General features: G+C 38.6%; 2 protein-coding genes across 2 annotated transcripts; one reads left to right on the forward strand and one right to left on the reverse strand.

Annotated features, from left to right (window-relative positions):
- The first annotated feature begins 2,733 nt into the window (after window positions 1-2,733).
- LOC132603687 (rop guanine nucleotide exchange factor 12-like) lies at window positions 2,734-7,660 on the forward strand. The gene is made up of 7 exons (XM_060316851.1): window positions 2,734-3,343; window positions 3,836-3,952; window positions 4,143-4,300; window positions 4,379-4,453; window positions 5,110-5,370; window positions 5,764-6,084; window positions 6,659-7,660. Exons 1-7 carry the CDS (start codon window positions 3,022-3,024, stop codon window positions 7,070-7,072), a joined length of 1,668 nt encoding a protein of 555 aa, XP_060172834.1. The 5' UTR covers window positions 2,734-3,021; the 3' UTR covers window positions 7,073-7,660.
- A 154-nt stretch (window positions 7,661-7,814) lies between these two features.
- LOC132603688 (photosystem I reaction center subunit VI-2, chloroplastic-like) lies at window positions 7,815-10,259 on the reverse strand. The gene is made up of 3 exons (XM_060316852.1): window positions 10,056-10,259; window positions 9,078-9,204; window positions 7,815-8,210 (listed from the first exon to the last, which is right to left on the reverse strand). Exons 1-3 carry the CDS (start codon window positions 10,184-10,186, stop codon window positions 8,031-8,033), a joined length of 438 nt encoding a protein of 145 aa, XP_060172835.1. The 5' UTR covers window positions 10,187-10,259; the 3' UTR covers window positions 7,815-8,030.
- Between the last annotated feature and the right edge of the window lie 12,051 nt (window positions 10,260-22,310).

Consider the following 22,310-nt stretch of genomic DNA (forward strand, 5'->3'; position numbering starts at 1 on the left):
AAAGAAAAAAAAAAGGAAAAATGCAATTTATATAACACTTTAATAATTGGGGGTTACGGATTTGAAAAGTCATAACCTCCCAATAAAGAAGTAAGTTACAGATGTGAATTCCTTTTAAATAAGATAAATTAAAATATGAAATAAAAAAAGTCCTCTGCGGGGTGAAAAACATAGTCGAAGAGTACCACTACCAATGGTTATAGAGGAAGAGGAAAAGGTGTAATTAAGAAGAATTAAGAGGTGTAATTAATAGAATTAAAAGAGTAATTTTTGGCTTAATAAAACATTAATTTTAAAATGAGGGAAAAAGGCAAAAAAAAAAAAAGGAGAAAAAAGATAAATAGCTTTCTAGGCCATAGAGAGGTGTCACATCACCTTGTCTATGCCTAACTTTATATTATATATAGATAGATTGTATTTTAAAGCTAGACAATCTTGTTTTCTCAACAAATATACCTTTGATACATTTTCAGTATATAGTATATATTAGATTGTGACAGTTTTATATAAAAGTAAAATTTCATTTGCATGTCATATATACTGTGAATACATACATTATATCAAATATAATACTCTCTCTGTTTTAATTTACGTGAACCTATTTCTTTATTAGTCCGTGATAAAAAGAATGACCCCTTTCTATATTTGGAAACAATTTATCTTTATGCAATGATTTATAGCCACACAAAATATATGTGACTCATTGAACACCATAAGTTTGAAAGTCTTCTCTTTTTTCTTAAACTTCGTGTCCAGTCAAATAGACATATCAACATCTACATAAATAATTTAAAATAAAACTCAAAACTTAAAACTTAAATTGATAACATTGCAAATTCAAAATATACAAACTTGAACGGCGAAATATTGCAAATCAAAAGTTCAAAACATACAAATTAAACGGCTAATCGATGGACAAATTTAAAGAAGAGATAAACTTCAAAGTTCAATTTCGTGCCTTTTCACAAGTGTCTACGCAACACACTGGTATCCCCCCTCCACCCCCACCCCCCTAATAGGCTAATATCCGACGCTCCGGACTTGTGGAGATATATGTCACCACAATGTTGACATTTAACATGTTTCTCATTTACTCGCTCAAAATGCATCCACACCACACTTGAAGTTGATCTTCGAACTCGAGGGAGAAGGTGGAGGTGAAGTAATGTACACTAGTTGAATAACAAATTTAGATAAAGAGAGAATTGTGGAAGAATTGTGTGAAAATGAAGAAGAATGGAGAGGTATTTATAGTTTGAAAATATGACCAAAGGGCAGTTATTCATAAATTTAGGGGTTTAAATAAAATTAGCAACGACTAGTTTTTTAAATTTACAACGGCTAGCTTTTTGAATTTGACGACGACTAAACTTTTTTTTTTAATTTAGCAATTTTATCATTAGTTGTAAATGTTAATTTTATTATTAGTAGTAAATGTAAATGTCTATTTTTGTAAAGAACTTTAAAAAAAAAAAAAGGCCTGGCCCACTAACTATAACCCGGCCCGACCCGATTAGCCTGAAGTGTAGCCCCTATCCGGGTAGGGCTGGGCCGGACACCCTTTTCCCTCTCCAAGCCCGGCCCCCAGCCCAGCCCCTTAACTTACGGCCCGGCCCCGACCCAGCCCCTTGTGGCCCACGTTTAAATGGCCCGACCCGGCCCACTTGACAACTTTATTCCGAATTACTGTAATAGCTAAAACTAAAAAGGTTGAACTTGGCTTTATTTCAATAAGGTAAGGATTCACGTTCCATTGTAACATATATAACTTTAAAGAAAGGACTCGGCAGTTTTTACCATAAATAACGGCAGTTACAACTAAAAAAGGACTCAGACGGCTATTTTATTTTGTCAAAAGTAAAGGCAGTTCTTTATTTTCACCAAAAAGATATATTATTAGTGTTAGAACAAAGTTTGGACTCCTATGGCAGTTTTTTTCTGCCAAAAATAATCTTACTTGGACTAAAAGACAATTAATATTATAAAAATAATACAATAACAATTTGCCAAAAATAGTAAATAATAATTTTGTCTATTGTAGAGTCTTTTAATGAAGGGCAAAAAGTTCAACCCTTTACTCTTTTAATATAATATAGATATAGATTAATATATTGATCAATCAACCACACTTTAATTTAAAATTTAGTCAGGGTTATTTAAATGAATCCTATATACTAGTATGCATTTTGCTAGATTTAGGAGTATTTATAGACCTCGTTAAGTAAGTCACTTAAAACACAATGTAGGATATCTTCCTTGGAAAAAAATAAGATCTTTTGCACACCTTTGATCTATTCTTGGGGATGGATGTCTGACTGTTATTTAAAGTAAGAAAATATTCAGCCAATAAATAAAAGCTTTTATCATCTTAATTAATCAATCAATCAACCAACCACACTTTAATTTAAAATTAGTCAGGGTTATTTAAATGAATCCTATATATGCATTTTGCTATATTTAGGAGTATTTATATAACTCGTTTTGTCCCTTAAAAACACAATGTAGGATATCTTCTTTGGAAAGAAATAAGATCTTTTGCGCACCTTTGATCTATTTATGGGAAGGGATGTCTGACTTTTATTTAAAGCAAAAAAATATTCAGCCATCAATGCCTCGGCAGTCTTCCGAAAAGCTAGTGTCAAATTGCCTCCAAATAAGCACACACATATATATAAAAAGTTATCAATTAGCAAAGTGACCTGTTTGCTAAAACATGCACCGCACGTTCTCTCAAGTCTCAACCATTCACAAAAACTTGCAAAACTAACACCAAAAACTCCTTCTTTCTCTACTTTCTACATGAAGACACAAAACTTTGCCTAATTCCTTCTTTGCACCCTTTTTCTTCTCCTAGCCAAATTTTGCATATTTTTTCCTTCATCCCCATATAAGTTTCCTGTCCTATAATCTCAAGTTTCACATAACCAACCCCAACTTGTTTCAAACTGAGACGCAATCATATTGTTGCATGGTCACGAGTTTCATCGCATCAGACATTTTTATTTTGCTTGAATCAGAAAGATGGTTCGAGCAGCGCTTGAGGAAGCGAAAGAAATATGCAAGGCTAGGTTGTTGCATTTCAAAGGAAAGTCTGACGATATAGGACAGGAAGCGCGAAGTGTGATTATTGAGAACAATAATTGTAGCAGCGATTCATCAATATTGGCTTCGGGGGATGAAAGGGCCACGTCGAAAAGTGAAGCTTCAATACCTTTACATGATCAGCCTGTTGAAATTCAAAGGGTTGGATGTGTGCTTAATCGTAACGGGACTATTAAGTCACGTTTGGCCAATGAGTCGTCTGTTGTCTCTAGCCCTCGCCCGAAACAGACCCAACCTTCAGGCAAGCCATCTATTAATTCAGTCCCTATTGTTACAAACATACGATTCATGAGGAGATAAAGATAATAGCGCGAACCAAATACTTGTGTCGAAAACTGTTCAAATGTGGGAAAATTTAGTCTTTTGATAATATTACAATATGTAACAGCAATTACGCTCAATTTCAAACTAGTTTGGGCGGCTGTATGAATGAATCCTCAACAACTGTTCTGCCCCATATTTGGACGCTTCTGCAGCACGTTTGACGATGCATTCAATGTTAAGAATCATGAATTGACTAGTTTTAGCGAATAGCTATCGACCTAATTTTGACCTTCCTCCTTTATTTGGGAGTTGACGAAAATCCGATAGGTTCTTTTCGTTTATTGATCCTCTATTTATCTCAAACATGAAAAACATTATATTCACTTTTCAAATGGTATTATTATTTTCAAATGTTATATATCTTTTGGCCACATTGTTGACATACCTACTTTTTTTGGCACCAATATAGATATGGAGATGATGAAGGAAAAGTTTGCAAAGTTGCTGCTTGGTGAGGATATGTCTGGTGGAGGAAAGGGTGTCTCTTCTGCCTTGGCCTTGTCAAATGCAATCACAAATCTAGCAGGTACGGGCTGCATATACCATCTCGGTTCCACTTTATATGACATTCATTCCAAGGATATTACAAATATTTCACACAATATCACCAATAGTATAATGTTTCCTTGTAATCTATTTATTTAGAGATTATATGACCGTTTTTCTCAGACAATACTTTGTTTTGCCTATTCTTTGTCTCTTCTCTCAAAATGCAGCTTCTGCCTTTGGGGAACAGAAGAGATTAGAGCCTATGCCAGCAGATAGAAAAACCAAATGGAGAAAAGAAATTGATTGGCTGTTATCTGTAACAGATCACATTGTTGAATTTGTTCCTTCTAAACAAATATCAAAAGATGGAACATCGTGCATGGAGGTAACTCTCAAACTCCTCTTCGCGTATATCATTTATCTAGCTAACAACTAACAAGAGCACATGAATATTGTTTTTCAGGTTATGGTGACGAAGCAGAGAACTGATCTCCAAATGAACATTCCAGCATTACGCAAGCTAGATGCTATGCTCCTTGTAAGAGAAAAGTATTCATTTTAAGTCATTGTAGTCTATTTGGCCAAGCTTCTGGAAGCTAAAAGTGCTTATTCTTTTTTAAAACACGCTTATTTTAGAGAATTGAGGTGTTTCATCAAGGTTTTAGGAAAAAAAGTACTCCCTCCGTCCCAATTTATGTGATACATTTCGCTTTTCGAGAGTCAATTTGACTAATTTTTAAAGCTAAATTGGATTAGATTAACTCAATATTTTAAGATTAAAATTTATATATCTGAAAACTAAATGAAAAGTACTATAAGTTGCAACTTTTCTCAAATCAATTTGGTGAAAAAATGCATCTCAAAATGTTTGTCAAAGTTCATGCAGTTTGAATCTCGGGAAGCGAAAAGTATCACATAAATTGGGACAGAGGGAGTAACTACTTTTGAGTAGTAGCAGAAGTTATTTCCCAAAAGCTAAAAGATGTAGTTTTTCTCCAAAAGCTATTTTGAAACCTTGGTTAAGCACAAATTTCTGCAATAATACTGACAAAAACACTTAATTGATTAACCAAATACAAACCGCTATTAATTAACAAAAAAAAACACTTTTTAAAATAAACAGACACTGGAAGCTTGACTAAACACTAGTAATCTTTAACTCCCGATGCTTATGCTTGGACTGATGACTAACAGGATTGCTTAGACAGCTTTAAAGACCAAAATGAGTTCTCCTATGTATCAAAGGATGACGACTCACAGGAAGGGAGGAACAATGACAAATGGTGGATACCGACTCCTAAGGTTCCCCCTAATGGATTGTCTGATGTTACAAGGAAATGGCTGCAATTTCAGAAGGATTCAGTAAACCAAGTTCTTAAAGCAGCCATGGCCATAAATGCTCAAGTCCTGTTAGAAATGGAAATCCCTGAAAGTTATATAGATTCCCTACCCAAGGTACAAGAACAAACAGAAATCTTGAACATAGAAATTATATGAATAGTTTTTTTTTTTTTCATTTTTGGCCCGTCGGCCAAAATTAATTACTGGCGCTAGCCAAAATATACAAAACCTTTACAATGGTTATGTGTATTTTATGTATATATGTATATTTATGTATACCGTACGTGTATTATATGTATATTGTAGATATATTTTATACTTAATATACAAAAACTATACATTTGCTGGCAATTTTGTACATTAGATCACCGAAAGACATTGGACTGTAACTATCTCTTATAAAATGTACCGTCACATTATTAAGTAATTTCATTGAAGTTCTTTTCTTTCTAGAGGTGGAATAGAATTAACACATCATGATGTAATATTTCCTCTTTTTGTGTGTAGAACGGTAGAGCAAGTCTTGGAGATGGGATCTATAGGAGCATTACTGATGAATACTTTGATCCGGATTACTTCCTCACAATGATGGACTTGACTTCAGAACATAAAATTTTAGACCTCAAGAACAAACTTGAGGCTTCTGTAATTATTTGGAGACGAAAGATGACTGCTAAAGATGGGAAGTCAGCATGGGGTTCAGCCATTAGTGTAGAGAAGAGAGAAATCTTTGAAGACAGAGCAGAGACTATATTGCTTATTCTTAAGCAGCGCTTCCCTGGAATTCCTCAGTCATCTCTAGACATTAGCAAAATCCAATACAACGAGGTAAGAAGCACCCTCTATTTATCTACCTTCAAAGTTTTAATGATATTTTTTTTTCTAGAGAAGAAGAAGCGCTTTCCTTGTTTCTTTATGATATGCAATTGGATGTTTTCTGTTGTTACCAGAATATCCATCTGGGACTCATTGTTCTTAAACTTATAGCATGTTTAGCCAAGCTTCCAAAATCTGCTAATTAGGGAAAGTGCTTTTCTGAAAAGTACTTTTGGAGAATAGCAGTTTGTGCTTGGCTAATCAGTTTGAAAAACACTTTTGCCAATATTAGAGCAGAACTTTTTGCTTGATCAATGTTTCAAAAGTGCTACTGGGAAAAACTACTTTTTTAGCTTCTGAAAAACAGTTTGTCTAACTACTCAAGAGCACTTATTTCCCCCTAAAATAATAGCCAAACACCTTAACTTTCTAAAATATAGCATTTTTGACTCCCCATAAGCTTGGCCAAACAAGCAATTAGTTTCATCATTTCCTGATGGCTTCAAACATAATGTTGCAACACTAAAAAGGATCTAGTTCTTGGGCTTTTAGTAAGTTATAACCTATATTTTTCTCTATTTTACAGGACGTGGGGCAAGCTATTTTAGAAAGCTATTCAAGAATAATAGAGAGCAGGGCACACACAGTCATGTCACGGATTGAAGATGTGCTCCAAGCAGATGCTATGGCCCAAAATCCTTCCAGTGCTGAAGTAAAGAGGTCTCCTTTATTAAGAGATTCACTACGCGTATCACCATCAGGAAGGTTCCCAAATGCTAAGGAAGAAATAGAAAAGCTTAACTCTGTAGAGAATCCAACTTCAATGACACTGTTGGATTTCATGGGGTGGACAGTGGAACAAGGAGAAAACGACACAAAGAAAGATTTGAAGGAGGACATAGGCATCGATGCAAAGAAACCACCTAATATAGTCACAAACAAGAAACTTTCTTACTTAGAGAACGTAGTTGGTTCTAGAAGTCCAACGGCACGCCACTAAATGATGTCACTCCAGAACACCGATCAACTCATCAGAGGCAAGACAGAGAAATTCATCCAAGTGACAATCCGCATGAAATGTACATACTGAGATGAATCACACACATCTAGGATTTCACCAAGTCATTCCTATTTGTAAATAGGGAAAATAGTTAGTAGGCCTGCTGGTGTGGCACTTTTTGAAATGATTTACTCTGCAGAAGATGTCACCTCGTTGACAAACAACCATGGAAATTATGGACTTTTTTATAGTCCATTGTTACCTTGGATAGCCTCTGCTAAACGAGTTTTGTAATCTGGAACTTGGAGTTTATACGGCATATAGTATAATCATTTGGTTTTAAGGCAATTCCCTTGCCAGTTATAAGAAATTTTTCCTTTAAATTTCCTCCTATGGAGAGAAGCAGTGAGCCAATATGAAGTCAGTGGCTTGACATGGTGATCCAAATTTAAAGCAAGGAGCTTGCTGTTTTAGTGAAGTTAGAAAAGTTCAAGAGGTGGAGCCAGGATTTGAAGCTTATGGGCTCGGGATTTTAGTCCTTCTAATTTACTAAATTAATGATTCATACATAATTTATAAATATTTCCAGAAAAATACAGGGTTTGGACTAAAGCTATTGGGTTCGGTCGAGCTCGTAATCGAAGCTCCAGCACCGCCAAAAGGCCTTTTCAAAGTCAAAGTAGGTTATTGACGTTCTAAATAAAGCTTAACTAAAAACATTTAATAGGCATTGACACCTACATAAACCGAAAGAAGTAACATCTTAACAAGATAAATCAAATGTTATAAGACACCAAGTTAGAAAGAAATGCTCCAACTTTGCAACAAGATAAACCGAATGCCATAAGATTTAACTTGTTGTAACAAAGATCTAATGTAGGCTTCAAGAATACTTACAAGCTGGGGACAGATACATCAATTACAAAATGAAGGTTGAGAAAGTTTGATTGAAAAGAAATTAGATCTTTCCACGTGGCCCAAGCTTGGGTGGAAGTTGGGGGCCTTTCTTAATTGGTAGTATATCACCTGATGCTGTTGAACTGAAGTATGCAAGAGTGGAGCCACCTCCCAATATCAGGAATTTGAGCAACAGTCCTCTCTTGGTGAAAGGAGCAGCAAATGTCTCGAAGAACTTGCTCTACAAGCACAACGCAATACAAAAGAAAGTTACCACAATTGCACAACCAAATTCTGAGCTTACATGGACTCAATGAGTCCATACAGGCATGGCAAGCAAACTCTTAGTTGGTGTGTTCGACTCTAACTGTGTGTATTTGAAAATTTTATAAAACATATGTCTAGAATAAGTATGCTGGCACAAAAAAAGTAGCAGGTGCAGTGGTACTCTGTACCCACTGACTTAAAATATTGGTTCCACCTATGAGCTTAAGTAACCAGGAAACAGTTCAATTGCATTTTCTATCTGGAAGACACTACTGTCTAGCATAGGGTGAGAAATTTAGTTTGGTCACTTATAGCTCTTATGCCCATTACTGAATACTGACATAAATAGAGCAAAAACTTCTCCAAGAATATGTCTAGAAATTCCAGGCTATGTTCATAATCCTCACGAAAGCTATTTTGGTTCATAGAGGCTTGGTTGTAAACCTTCCTTAAACCATAACTGGGAACAGTTTGTTTTATGCTCAATACATGCTCAGGTACTCCTAAATATATGCCAAAATCCTAGTTAAGCAAACACTCCATAAGTTGCCGATCAACATAATTGAACCTAAGAAAGCCAACAAGTCATTTATATTGCCAATGAATGAGAATTGAGAAGTTGAATTTAAACATGAAAAAGCTACTAATGCCTATATTGTTGAAAGCGTAATGTTAGAAACTCCTCAAAAGGTCATGTAAATGTCAATTAGAGTATGAAACATTGCTTACAGCCTTACACCATACCAACAAATGGAGAAAAGCTCTTTTGGGATAGTACAGAGTGAAATATGAAGTGTTACTGCAAGAACGAATCTGTTTAAAGGGGAAAAAGATCAAATACCTGAAGGGGGTTGTATGGTGAGGGTGCATCTGAACCATACAAGTCCCACTGGCCAGTGGTGTTTCCCAAGTCCTCTAAATCAAAATATACACTCTTGTCACCATACTTTGCAACCACAGAACCACACCTAGGAAAAATGTATAATTAGTCAGATCACAATGACCAAATAAAACCATATGCTTAATTTTACAGAGCAACATTTCTTTAAGACCCTTCTTTTATTGCATAGAACTGATTCTTGCTACCATTGCGCCCACTATGCTTCACTACCAGAATATCCAGATCGAGTTTAACTTCTATATGTTGACAGTACAAAAAAATTACACTACCAGATCAAGATAACTATAAGAGGATATTCATAATAAGTGATATTACCAAACCTAAAATATAAAGCAAGTGACCTTCACAACATCTGAGCATCTATACACAGTGTAAACTATTTACACCATCTGAGCATCTAAAAGATAAATACCGGTGCGTATCATAATAAGTGGGATTAGCAACCTGATAAATCCTTAGTATATGGGTTTCACTTCAATACATTATCTTTCTTGGCTAAGTCAGCAATTTCGCTGAGGATATTCAAGAGTGCTCAAAAATTTAATATCTATAGTCAGAGTCAGACTTCTAACAACCATCCTCCATAATAACAATTCACTATAATAACCATGTTTTTTGTGAAACCGATCTTTCATATTATGTTATATCATATGTTCTCCATAGCAACATATGACCTATATATGCAGTATAAGTTTTTAGCGGAGGGAACAATTCACTATAACAACCATGTTTTTTGTGAAACCGATCTTTCATATTATGTTATATCATATGTTCTCCGTAGCAATATATGACCTATATATGCAGTATAAGTTTTTAGCGGAGGGTGTTCAACTGACTAACCTTTGACATATGTAGCTACGCCCCTGATTATAAATGCATTTAAGTGAAAAAAACAATAATTAGTACGTTCGACCATACCTGGATTTAGTAGACTTGACATTAAGGCGAGATGATTTAATATGTAGCTTAGTTCCAACAATGGAGCTTCCAGCTAGGCCCTTGATGTTAGTTGTGGGCTGTACAGCAGCAAGAGTTGCCAAAGATGCCATACTCTTCACTTCAAACTAACTAACAAAACTATGTTTAGATTGTAATTGGTTGGCAATATTGGATCCTACAAAAGGATACATTTTTGGGTTTTTGATCTTTTTTTTCATGGATTCCAAAAGACACGTGGCACAATGGGTATCGTTCTAAAGATATAGAGTTTTTCTTTGTGTGGTGCCACATGTGTTAGGCTGGATAAGCCTATCCCTTAAGATTGTGAATTTTGTGTACTTTGTCAGTTCTTTAGTGAGGTCAGGGCCAAGGCTGCCAAAGTAACCAGAAAAAAAAGTTATTATTTGTTTAAATTAAGCTAATTAATATGCTTTTTCTCTAAAAAATATCTATTATCAATGTCATGAAAAATTGACAATTATATTATTCTTAATACATGATCTTTTTCACGTGAAACTAAAATTTTCAGTGCTATTGTTATACGTAGTTATCAAGTAACTTTTTCGAATTTTAATTTATTCAGATCAATTATCACTCTTAAAAAAATAGATTAAATTGACCATTAATGTGAAAAATCACATTCAAAATAGGACGGAAAGACTAAATTCTTATGCTGTTAAGGGTCTTATGCTGTTAAGGGTCCTTTGAAGTTCAGAAATGCTATCCAATTGACTAATTCGTTTGCATTTTTAACCATAATATGTGAACGAACTTGATATTGGAAGGGAGCTGATAATTCCTACTGTTTGGAGTTAGTCCAATTCTCAAGGTGGCTTTGTGCTCCTAGCCTGCTAACACCTAGATTAAAATGCTAAGATGATTAATCATCTGCTTTTCACATTCCGTGAATAGCCGGGACATTGAGCAATATCCAGAAAGGCATTTCGGGAATCAGCCTGATTCTATCTCTTTTCATTCCGTTTGAAAAAAGGAAGGATCCCAAAGAATTGATCTTTCTTTTCGTGGTTGAATCTCTTTTTGATTAATCAATGTGTGATATTCTGAATTCTCATTACTAATGGAATCCAAATGATCTCTGAATTGATCAGAAGATCCTTTCAATTGGCTAGAATCCGTTACTTGAACGAAACTAGCTAGATCTTTTGGAATCATATTGAATATTTGACGATACATTATGTACCTTGCTAAACAACCGATCCTTGTTTACCAACCACACATTGTCTAACCAAATCCAATTCTCTCTCAATACGTTCCTCAAAATCTGATTCGGGCGGATACTTCCTGACTTCTTCTGTCTCAATTATGTGGCAGAGTTCGAATTTCGAGAGTCAATCGTTTAAATTTTAACATAGATTTTTAAAATTTTTGAAATAAAATTGACTTATTTGAAAATTATATAAAAAGTATAAATCATAATAATTGACAATTCAATTTAAAAGACCTATCAAACAATCGCGATCAAACAAATATTTGTTTAACTCTTGAAAAAGGTTGGGTACGTCATGCAAGAGTCATATCAGAAGATCCATCATTAATTGGGAGGTTGGCAGGTAAAGCAAGTGCGTTATTCTATGTTGTGTTGTCAATCTCTTGAATGCTCCTCTGCTATTGAGCAGGTAGCATGTTGTTTATTTAAGCACTTCACACAAATTCTGTTTCCATTGTAAAAGCATCTTTGGTGTCGAGGGCATGTAGATCCTAAATTAAAAATTAAAGAAGGAAAAAAGGACATCAAACTATTATGTTCTTGCCTAAAAAAAAAGATAATAACTCCATTTAACAACTTTTTAATAATTTCATTTTGCCACGAGAGATCTCAACTCTTCTTGCTAGGTACCTATGGTTCTGTGCATTCCCAGCCATTGCAGCGGCTTACACCAGAGATCATTGGTAACTGGACATGCAAAGAAAAGGTGGTCAAGGGTCTCATCTACAGTATCACAAAAGCAACACTCCATTGGCACATGTATGTTAAACTTCAACCTATCTTCTATGGCAAGTCTTCTCCAAGCTGCTAACCATAGAATGAATTTATGTCTTGGATGTATGTTTGGTTAGAGGGCAGTGCTTCTCCATGCAACTTTTTGATATTGAGGAATTAAGCACAGATACACCTTCCTGATAGAAAATTTACCCTGAATAGTCATTGCATTCAGTTTATCAGAGAGAGAGAGCCTTGCAAAGACTGTGACTTGCATCAGATATTTCCTGGATTCCAATATTTTTCTTACCACCGTAGTATTTCTTGGAAAGTTGTAGGATTCAACTGATTCTCCTTTCATATAATATTCACTTACCCATTTGATCCACAGACAATCCTTTTTACAGCTTATGGCCCAAAGTTGTTTTAGTATTGCAGCATGATTCTAGTGAAGTAGATAAAGAATATTTTGCCCTCTGCAGCTTTTGGCATGCACATCTTATCCCAAGATACTAGGATTTTTTTGAGTTAGCTACAGCCCCTGTCCATATGTAAGTTCTACATACACTGTCTATTGATACGCTCAAATTACACCTATGAGTGGCGTAAAACGATCGTTGTCAAATATAATAACCCAAACAAGGTTGGGGTCGAATCCCACAGGAAATATGGAGAGAAAAGGGGACTAATTGTATGCGATACTAGTCTTTAAAGGCTTTAATCCTATTCCCAATAGTTTGAAATATTTGTTCTGTAATGTAAACGAATACTTTGACTTGAATTGTAATTAATGCGAGAGGGAGACTAAGGTTGTGTTCCCAGCTTTGATTAGATATTATGCTTCAGGTTTCAATGTGATATACTTCTAATGATTGTTCTAAGAGTATGCACTTGATCTCTTAAAGACTTCCTAATGTTTCCCAACAGTTTGGTCGTATTTCCTCTTTATGATTTTTCCAAATGTGAAAGAGTTGAACTCGAAGAGTGACCAATAATGCCCATTAGACTTGTTCTTATCCCTAAGTTAGTCTATTAAACGAGGGTTAACGCCCCGAGTCATTGTTATTCAATCTTACCAATACTAACTCTCTTTCCCAAGAGAAGTTAGTATAATGGCTTAGGCTAATGCTTGCAATCATTACCCAACGCTAACGCACAAAGATAGAATAAATACCAATAACCATTATGCATATGTCAATAGTAGAAACCCATTCACATAATACCCATCATGGGGTCCACAACCTTAGAATTAGAATTAGCTACTTATCATTTTGGTTAACAAAAAAAGCTTAAAAGTTAACATAATGTACTGACTATGCTAATACAATGTGGAATGAGGGTGAAGTTGGTGTTTTAAATGCTCCAACCACTTCACAAATATCCAAGGCTTAAAGTTAATGCTCCCAAAAACTCAGAATAATAGTTAAAAACCTAACTTTAACTACTTATAGGGCCAAAAATCGCGCCAAAGTTCTGGACAAAAACACCCTTCGCGGCATCGTTACGGACAGTAACACAGGTTACGGTCCGTCCTTCGGTTCCGTCCTTTGTCAGCTTGATATTAGGTCAACCGTTACGGCTTCTTGCGACGGACCGTAACACAGGTTACGGTCCGTATCTTCCGGCGGATCATGGCTTCAGTGTCCAATGGCTAATGCGTTGCGCCATGACGTTACCCCCCGTAACCTGCATTACAGACCGTCCTTCTAGGCGTAACATGTGACAACACTTAGGATTCTTACTGGAAATTTCCTTCAGATTACGGTACACATTACGGCCTGTAACATGAGTTACAGACCGTCCTTTTAAGCGACACGTATCTGGATCTTCCTCTCAGGGTACAGATCACGTTACAGTCTGTAACTTTAGTTACGGACCGTCCTTTTGCTCCAAGTTGTCCGTTTTTCAGCATTTCTTATCATTTCCGTTCCTTAGTCAACCAACCCTGCAAAACACCAAAATAACATAAGAAACGACGTAAAAACAAGCAACACTTCTAGTGAAAAAGACATAAAATGTGCCGAAATTCACGGCACATCAACACCCCCAACTTAATCTTTTGCTTGTCCTCAAGCAACTACAACAAGACTCACTACTAACACACGACATCTAGCAAAATAAGAATGCCTACGGTGGTTTTGGCATGTATTTCTAGCACAGACTCTTCAATCCAAGAAAAATATTGGGCTCTTATCCACGTCCTATTTGTGACACAAGATGCACATTTTAGAACAATTGCAATTCACTATGCAACCTCAATTAATGTCACAATCATAGTATGGGAGTCTCTATGCACATGAACTTCAACTTTCGTAAAGCCAGTTACTTCGCAATCTACAATCCTTACGCCCTCACATAGACCAAAGAATGTCCCCATACACATATTTACAAAATAAATGGGACAAGAGACTAAAGAGACAGAAGGACACTCACACTCACAAAGAAATTTGCATACCATACTTGCACGTACCATAGACTTGCCTTTATTTTCAATGCCTTCAACTTTGAACAGTTCGACTGTGATCACATTAGGACTTTTGCGGCTTGTAACGTTTGCTTAGGGACAGGTAGGATAAATATTGGATAGTGGTGACTCACCCTCCTTGACACTACATTTTGACTTCATTCACCCCTTTTCCTTTTGTTATTGACCCTACAGATCCGGCGTGGAGTTATTTAGGACTTATATATCTATATATATACACCATTTTCTTAACCACACCGAATCCTGCTTCGCAATGCCCACGATCACCCCCAATAGGCCTTTGGCCTCATTTTCCGCATCTTTCACTTATCACCCCCAACTTAGGCTTTTAGCCTCATTTTCCGCATCTTTCGCTTATCACCCCCAACTTAGGCTTTTAGCCTCTTTTGTCATTCTTTAGTGTCAAGGAGGGACTTGGTGCCAAATGGGTTTATTCACAGAAGGGGTGGAGGTTAGTTAACCGCTAATCAAAGAAAAAGTCTATAGGCTCAAAATGGGAGACTAGGGATCATTTTATGAACAGGCTAGGCTCATTTAAGATAAACAGGCTCTGGAGTCAATACAAAGAAAGCCTAAGATCACTTCACAATCAAACTCTCCTTAGAATTCACGCACGACCAACCGGGCAAGTTCTAGATTACAAGCATCATACACAAATAGAAATTAAGAACTCACTACACAATGGCATAAGGATTGTTTTAATACTCTGACTTGACTTCCGTTTGAAGATTTCACACACATGGACACCCTTTATTTGCAATATCATTAAAAGAACCATACATGTTAATATCAACAACCCATTCTTGATGTACATCACAAATTATTTTTCGAAGGGATATCATTGACTCGTAAAACACTTTTAGATATGCTAGAAAACAGGGACCACCACCACTTAAGTCATCCTTACTTTACTTTTAACTAAACAGCCTAAACATACCAGGTTCAACATAAAATAACACTCCTTGGGAAAAGAACACATGGCAAAGAACAACTGAGGAGGGTCCTAAACAAATACTTAATTTCACAATTTAAGACAAAAACAAAAACAATATCCGATACCAAAACAAATACCAGCAATTACCCTACACCCCCAACTTAGAAACATGCATTGCCCCCAAGGCATCTATATAATCCCCCAATAGAATGTAGGGCCACCCTGGAGCGCACTAGCCGCTTGGATCTGCTGCAGCATCATGAGGTTGGATAACCTCGGAGGTAGGGGAAAGGGTGGTATCAGGCTGGCCAACACTAGCAGTCCCAGTCTCAGTGGGTGGAGCAGATGTATGGTGGGCCGGCTCAATGGGATGGGCTGAGCTAGAAGTCGCTCCAGTGGTGTCAGAACTCAGCTGGGACTCCTGTCAGATCTTCTTCAATGTTCGCCGCTCCTCCTCCTCATTCTGTGGGCGCATGGCATCAAATAGGTCAAGACTCCTGAGAATAGGATCAAGGTTTTCATCATCCAGCGCGATTCTCTTGCGTTTCCCTTTAGCCGAAGAGTAGGTATCCTCTTCCAATTCCTCCTCATGCTCTTCATCTACCGTTTCCTCAATCTCATCATCCCCAAGTAGACTCTGAACTGGCTAATACAGGCTCTGTACCAACTCTGTGTGTACTTTCGGAATTTGGTTCGTCACAACAGCCATTTTCCGTGCCTTCAATTTCTGCACATCATCCTAAAGTGTCTCCAACTCACTTCGAACAGTCCCCAATTCCACAGCGGGGTGTGTCTTAGTCAGCTCCGTCATTATATTCTCAATACCATCTATCCGAGAGTGGATCTGTAGGTGGTCAGCAGCCATCTGCTCTTTTATCGGCCTTAAAGCTGTATCAATAGCCTTTTTTGTGTACAACTTCAGCTCGGTCATGATTTGATTGACCTGCCTATCTGTTCTATCTGCTTGCAGGACCACTACCCCAAAATTCTCTCGGTTGAATATCATCTTTCTCGCAAGTTATGGTGGGACTCCCGGTATGGGCTGATCCGGTGCTGGGCTCGCTCCAGTGGAAGAGGTGGGACCACCCAAAGTAGGTGGAGCTGGAGCTGGCATGGGCTGTGGAGCATAGTCAGCCGGTGGAGCCTCAGAATCTGTGGGCTGACCCGCATCAGTTGCCTCAGCACCCATAATAGCTAAAGGTAGAACATCTGATCCTGTTGGCCCCTCCGGCACATCAGAAGATGAGGTAGATGGCATTGTACCTTGGCCCAACATATCATCTCTGCCTTTTGTGATGTCATAGATACGCCTGGCGATCATACTGTGGTCGATAAATGGGAGGGGTTCTGGTCCCTCTTGCAAGCATAAGAGCGTGAGCAAACATGGATGAAGCAACGAAGTGGCTGGTTGTGTGGCTCTCTCCCGGAGATCTGTGGCTACCAGTCTTTCGATGTTGATCTTATACCTCGACATAAGGGCAGCCACAAGAACAGCTCTGTCCGGGGTCAAATAATTATCTGCTATGGTAGGACGGATGCGGAACAGAACAATCTGCCACCAAAACTTTGCCTCAGGTGTGAGGGCGTTTTTCCAAATCCTTGTAGTGGCTGTCAACTTTGGCACTATTGCCCATTCAGGATCTGCCGACCGTGTCATCACTGAGGCCATCTATTTTCTGACTGGGATTGTATCTTTCTGTGCAATTTTGTAGACAAACTCTCCTTCTTCCGCCGCTGTAGGCACATTATAATCCTCCCCGAATAGTACTTTATTGATGGCCATCGGAGAAACATTAATCTTATTTTTGCGCACTACTACCTCATTCATGGCCGACACTTGAGTTGCGCGTTGCCCTTTTTTCAATGCTTTGAATACAGCAGCCCCATAAGAAGTATAGAATTCCCGAACAAGAGCCGGGATGTAGGACCCTACAGGGTTTTTCAAAAACTCTAACTTGTGGAAGCGGAGAGTGTCACGTATGCCAGGATACCCATCGAGACCATCGAAGCTGACGTTCTATTCCTCGAAAATACTTCTTTTCGGGCCCTGCCCCTCTTGCTTTGCTAGCTCACACCCTTTGTTGTACAATTCTTCATACCCCTCCACATAAAATCGGAGGTCCTGCTCATACACAACCCTCATTCGGATGTCAGTCTCTCTTCTTTCCTGTTCGTGCTCTTGTTCGCGCTCCTTCGCAGTAGGCTGCCTAATGGGTGGTTGTGGCCGGTGTGGTGGTGTGACGGCCTCCCTGGGTCTATTATGGCTCGACGAAATAGAAGAACCCTCCTCATCAGATGAGGAGGAACTTTCGGATGGTGAGGCTGGCCTGCTAGGTGCAGTGGGCTTCTTTGTAGCCCTTGTGTCTTTGAGTTGATCTTCATCGCGTAGCCGTGAGGTTACTTTGCTTGCACCGCGACCTTTTCCTCTGCCGGAAACCTTGGGTGCAACCTTCTTTCCTTGCCTTGGGTTACCCATACTTGTTGAAGGCAAAGTTAGCTATGATACATAAGAAGCTTTTCAATTATACAACTTATTGGTTGAAGTTCAGGACTTCAATTAGCTCATGCACCGTAACACGGTCGACGGACCGTCGATGGTGTTACGGGCCGTATCTTCAACCGTAACTCATTTTGTTCATTTATAACACAGGGACTGTAACACATTCGATGGACCGTCATACGTGTTATGGTCCGTAACAACTTGCCGTAACGTGACCCAAATTTCCAGAAAGTTTTGTGGAAATCATAGGTGTTACGGTATGATGTTACGGACCGTCAAACGTGTTACGATCCGTAACACCTGACCGTAATGTGACCCAAATTTTCAGAAAGTTTTTATGGAAATCATGGGTGTTATGATGGGGTGTGGTATAAAACACCAGATGTTACGGAACACTGAGCGTCGGGCAACAATTCAACAGATGCCTCAACGTAGCCAAATTCTTTCGTTTAAGCACGAGGTCAAGATTTGCAACCTTACGATACTTGGGGTATGGTATAAAATACCAGTTGGTCCCATCACATACCTCGGGTTACTCAGACTTCACCCGGTTTTCTCAAAGTTTTCTATGAAACATTTTGTCGAACAGTTGGCGGGCAAACCAATTTACTAGATTCAGAAGTGAAACTTTCAATCGAGATGCCCTCCGACTCAGTGGGAAACAATGTCCACGAGTCCTTCAAACAGCAATCATACCAAACCCAACCCCCCACCTTTGTCAATTCCCGCTCAATAATCCGTGGGAATTTAAAACCATTCAAAATCATAAGTACATGGCATGGTGTACGAATTTAATCATGGAAGATCACACCAATCCTATCGATAGATAGAAGACTAGAGAGAGTCAACACATTGTCATACCTGATCGTGGACGAAAATTGGATGAAAAACTTGCGACTAAACCGAAACAGCGATGGACTTCACGAGAACAAATCAACAGCGATGGTAGGGTAATAGGAGAGAGATAGTTAGGGAAAGAGGAAGAGAAGATTATGAGGGTTATGAGGGAGAAGGCGAGTTAAAAAGAGGGAACCGTATTTCTTTGCGACGTTTGAATTTGGAATGTAACCATCGGGTGATGTATTTAAACGTTCCCGACCGTTACGCTTCGAGTTATGGACCGTAACCCAAGGTACGAGCCGTAACACGTGTTACGGTCTACTCAAACGACCCCGTTTTCATGCTTCATTAATGACATGGCAATACAGCTGACGGACCGTAACTCGTGTTACGAACCGTAACTTGTGTTACAGTCCGTATACCTGGCGTAACGAGTGCAAATTTTCCAGTGGTTGCCCAGATTTCTGTCAAGGTTACGCTCATGCGTTACGGTCCGTAACGCGAATCGATGGTCCGTAACTCAGACCGTAACACCTGCCCCTCATCCTTCAGTGATTTCTGCCTTTTTTCATCTTGTTACGCTCCATTATACGAACCGTAACATGAGTTACGGGGCATAACATGGAGCGTCCTTTCATTGCGAACTTCAGCACTTACTTTCTTTTTGCCTCTTCTGTCATCAAAATCCTGACACATCAACAAACACCAAAAACATAAAAGAAAACAAAGGAAATACGATATTTAAAGTACTCATAAAGCAGTAAATGTGGGTTGCCTCCCACACAGCGCTTGGTTTAACGTCACGACTCGACATGATACCTCAATTTCCAGTTCAGGAACCGTATTTCAAATGATACCGATCAACCACTTTACCATCATCAATGCACCAATGATAGTGCTTCACTCTTTGTGCATTCACTTTAAAAGTCCGAGTGTCATCCTCGGTTTTCACCTCAATGACACTTCCATTTGGGGAAACACTTACAATTTCAAACGGACCGGACCATCGAGACTTTAGCTTGCCCGGAAAGAACTTTAGGCGCGAATTGTACAACAAGACCAAGTCATTCGGCTGAAAATCCCTTTTGAGGATCTTCGAGTCATGATAGTATTTCATCTTTTCCTTGTATAATGTTGCACTTTTCATAGGCATTGTACCTAAATTCATCCATCTCGTTGATTTGAAACAACCTCAGCTTGGTTGCTTCATGCCAATCCATGTTCAGCTTTTTCATTGCCCAAAGGGCCTTATGCTCAAGCTCAATAGGCAAATGACATGCCTTCCCAAATACCAACTTATACGGTGAAGTCCCAATAGGCATTTTGAACGCTGTGCGATATGCCCATAGAGCATCATCTAACTTTTTGGACCAGTCAGTGCGATTCACATTGACCGTTTTTGCCAAGATGCTCTTTATCTCTCTGTTGGAGACTTCAACCTGACCACTCGTCTGAGGATGATATGGAGTGGCAACCCTGTGATGCACGCCATATTTTTCAAGAAGATCAGCGAATGGTTTGTTACATAAATGAGAACCACCATCACTAATAATAACTCTAGGAGTGCCAAATCTAGTAAAAATGTTCTTTTTTAGAAAGGCAATGACTCTCCTACCATCATTGTTAGGCAAGGCCACCGCCTCCACCCACTTGGAGACATAATCCACCACAACAAGAATATATTTCAGGCCATATGAGCTCACAAAGGGCCCCATAAAATCAATGCCCCACACATCAAAGAGCTCTACCTCAAGCACAAAATTTATCGGTGTTTCATGCTTCCGACCTATAGTGCCCTGGCGCTGGCATTTATCACAAGAACGGGCCAACATATTTGCATCACGATAGATGGCTGGTCAATAGTAGCCACACTCTAGCACCTTGGCTGCAAATCTATTTCCACTGTGATGCCCACCAACCGGAGAATCATGACAAGCCTTCAAAATATCCATCACCTCAGATTCAGCCACACATCTTCTGATCATATTGTCTGCACAAGTCCTAAATAAGTAAGGCTCATCCCAATAATACTGTCGGCAATCTCTCAAGAATTTCTTCTTTTAATATGCCTTCAAATCTTCAGGAACAATGCCAGTTACCAAATAATTGACAATAACGGCATACCATGGTGCCACATCACTGGAGACTGCCAAGACTCTTTCATCCAGAAAAGTGTCATCAATATCCAGCACATCAATCGGTCTCCCTGCTGTTTCAAGTTTGGAGAGATGGTCAGCCACTTGATTTTCTGACCCTTTTCGGTCTTTGACTTCAAAGTCAAATTCTTGTAGCAACAACACCCATCTTATCAACCGAGGCTTAGTATCCTTTTTAGCCATTAAGTACCGCAGGGCAGCATGGTCAGTGTGGACCACTACCTTGGCACCAATAAATATGCCCGGAACTTTTCAAAGGCATAAACAATAGCAAGTAGCTCCTGCTCTATTACTGTATAGTTCATTTGAGCTCCATTTAGTGTTTTGCTTGCATAATAAATTGGGTGCAAGATTTTGCTGAGCCGCTGACCAAGCACAGCGCCAATTGCAAGACCACTGGCATCACACATTAATTCAAAAGGCAACAACCAATCCGGGGACACAACAATAGGGGCTGAGGTCAATTTTAACTTCAACTCGTCGAAAGCATTGATGCACTTCTCATCAAAATTGAATTTGGACTCCTTTTCCAAGAGTTTGCACATTGGATTTGCAATTTTGAAAAAGTCTTTGATAAATCTTCTATAGAATCCGGTGTGCCCCAAGAAACTCCGAACCCCTTTTACTGAGATGGGTGGAGGGAGTTTTGAAATCACATCGCTTTTTGTCTTGGTCAACCTCAATCCCTATTTCGGAAATCTTATGGCCAAGGACAATTCCCTCTTTTACCATAAAATGACACTTTTCCCAGTTGAGAACGAGTTTTGTCTCCTCACACCTTTGTAGCACCCGATCAAGATGGTCTAAACATTCATCGAATGAATCTCCCACAACAGAGAAGTCATCTATGAAGACTTCAAGGAAGTTTTCAACCATGTCAGAGAATATGGACATCATGCATCGCTGGAAAGTAGCTAGGGCATTGCAAAGACCAAATGGCATTTAGCTGAAAGCGAATATCCCATAGGGACAAGTGAAAGTAGTCTTTTCTTGGTCTTCCAATGCAATGTTTATTTGGTTGTAACCTGAGTACCCATCCAAGAAACAATAATAAGACCTTCCAGCTAGCCGATCAAGCATTTGATCAATAAAAGGCTTAGGGAAATGATCCTTGCAAGATGCAGTGTTCAGCTTTTGTAGTCCATACAAACTCTCTAACCAGTGACAGTTCTTGTACGAATCAACTCATTTTTAGAATTAGGTACAACAGTGATACCCCCTTTCTTTGGCACACATTGAACTGGACTTACCCATGGACTGTTGGCAATAGGGTAAACAACCCCAGCATCTAGCCACTTAATAATCTCTTTCTTTACCACCTCTTGCATCAGTGGATTCAATCTTCTCTGATGCTCAACACTTGGTGAACTTTCCTCT

The sequence above is a fragment of the Lycium barbarum genome, chromosome 7, assembly GCF_019175385.1.
Source record: "Lycium barbarum isolate Lr01 chromosome 7, ASM1917538v2, whole genome shotgun sequence".
Lineage (NCBI taxonomy): Eukaryota > Viridiplantae > Streptophyta > Magnoliopsida > Solanales > Solanaceae > Lycium > Lycium barbarum.

Bases quoted from the DNA above. Each gene is read 5' to 3' on its own strand.
- LOC132603687 (XM_060316851.1), top strand. From the start codon at position 3,022: ATGGTTCGAGCAGCGCTTGAGGAAGCGAAAGAAATATGCAAGGCTAGG. The intron at 3,344-3,835 runs GCAAGCCATCTA...GCACCAATATAG, and splicing joins GAAACAGACCCAACCTTCAG to ATATGGAGATGATGAAGGAA. The intron at 5,371-5,763 runs GTACAAGAACAA...TTTTGTGTGTAG, and splicing joins ATATAGATTCCCTACCCAAG to AACGGTAGAGCAAGTCTTGG.
- LOC132603688 (XM_060316852.1), bottom strand. From the start codon at position 10,186: ATGGCATCTTTGGCAACTCTTGCTGCTGTACAGCCCACAACTAACATC. The intron at 9,205-10,055 runs GTATGGTCGAAC...CATTTTTCCTAG, and splicing joins GTCAAGTCTACTAAATCCAG to GTGTGGTTCTGTGGTTGCAA. The intron at 8,211-9,077 runs GTATTTGATCTT...TTGTGCTTGTAG, and splicing joins CACCATACAACCCCCTTCAG to AGCAAGTTCTTCGAGACATT.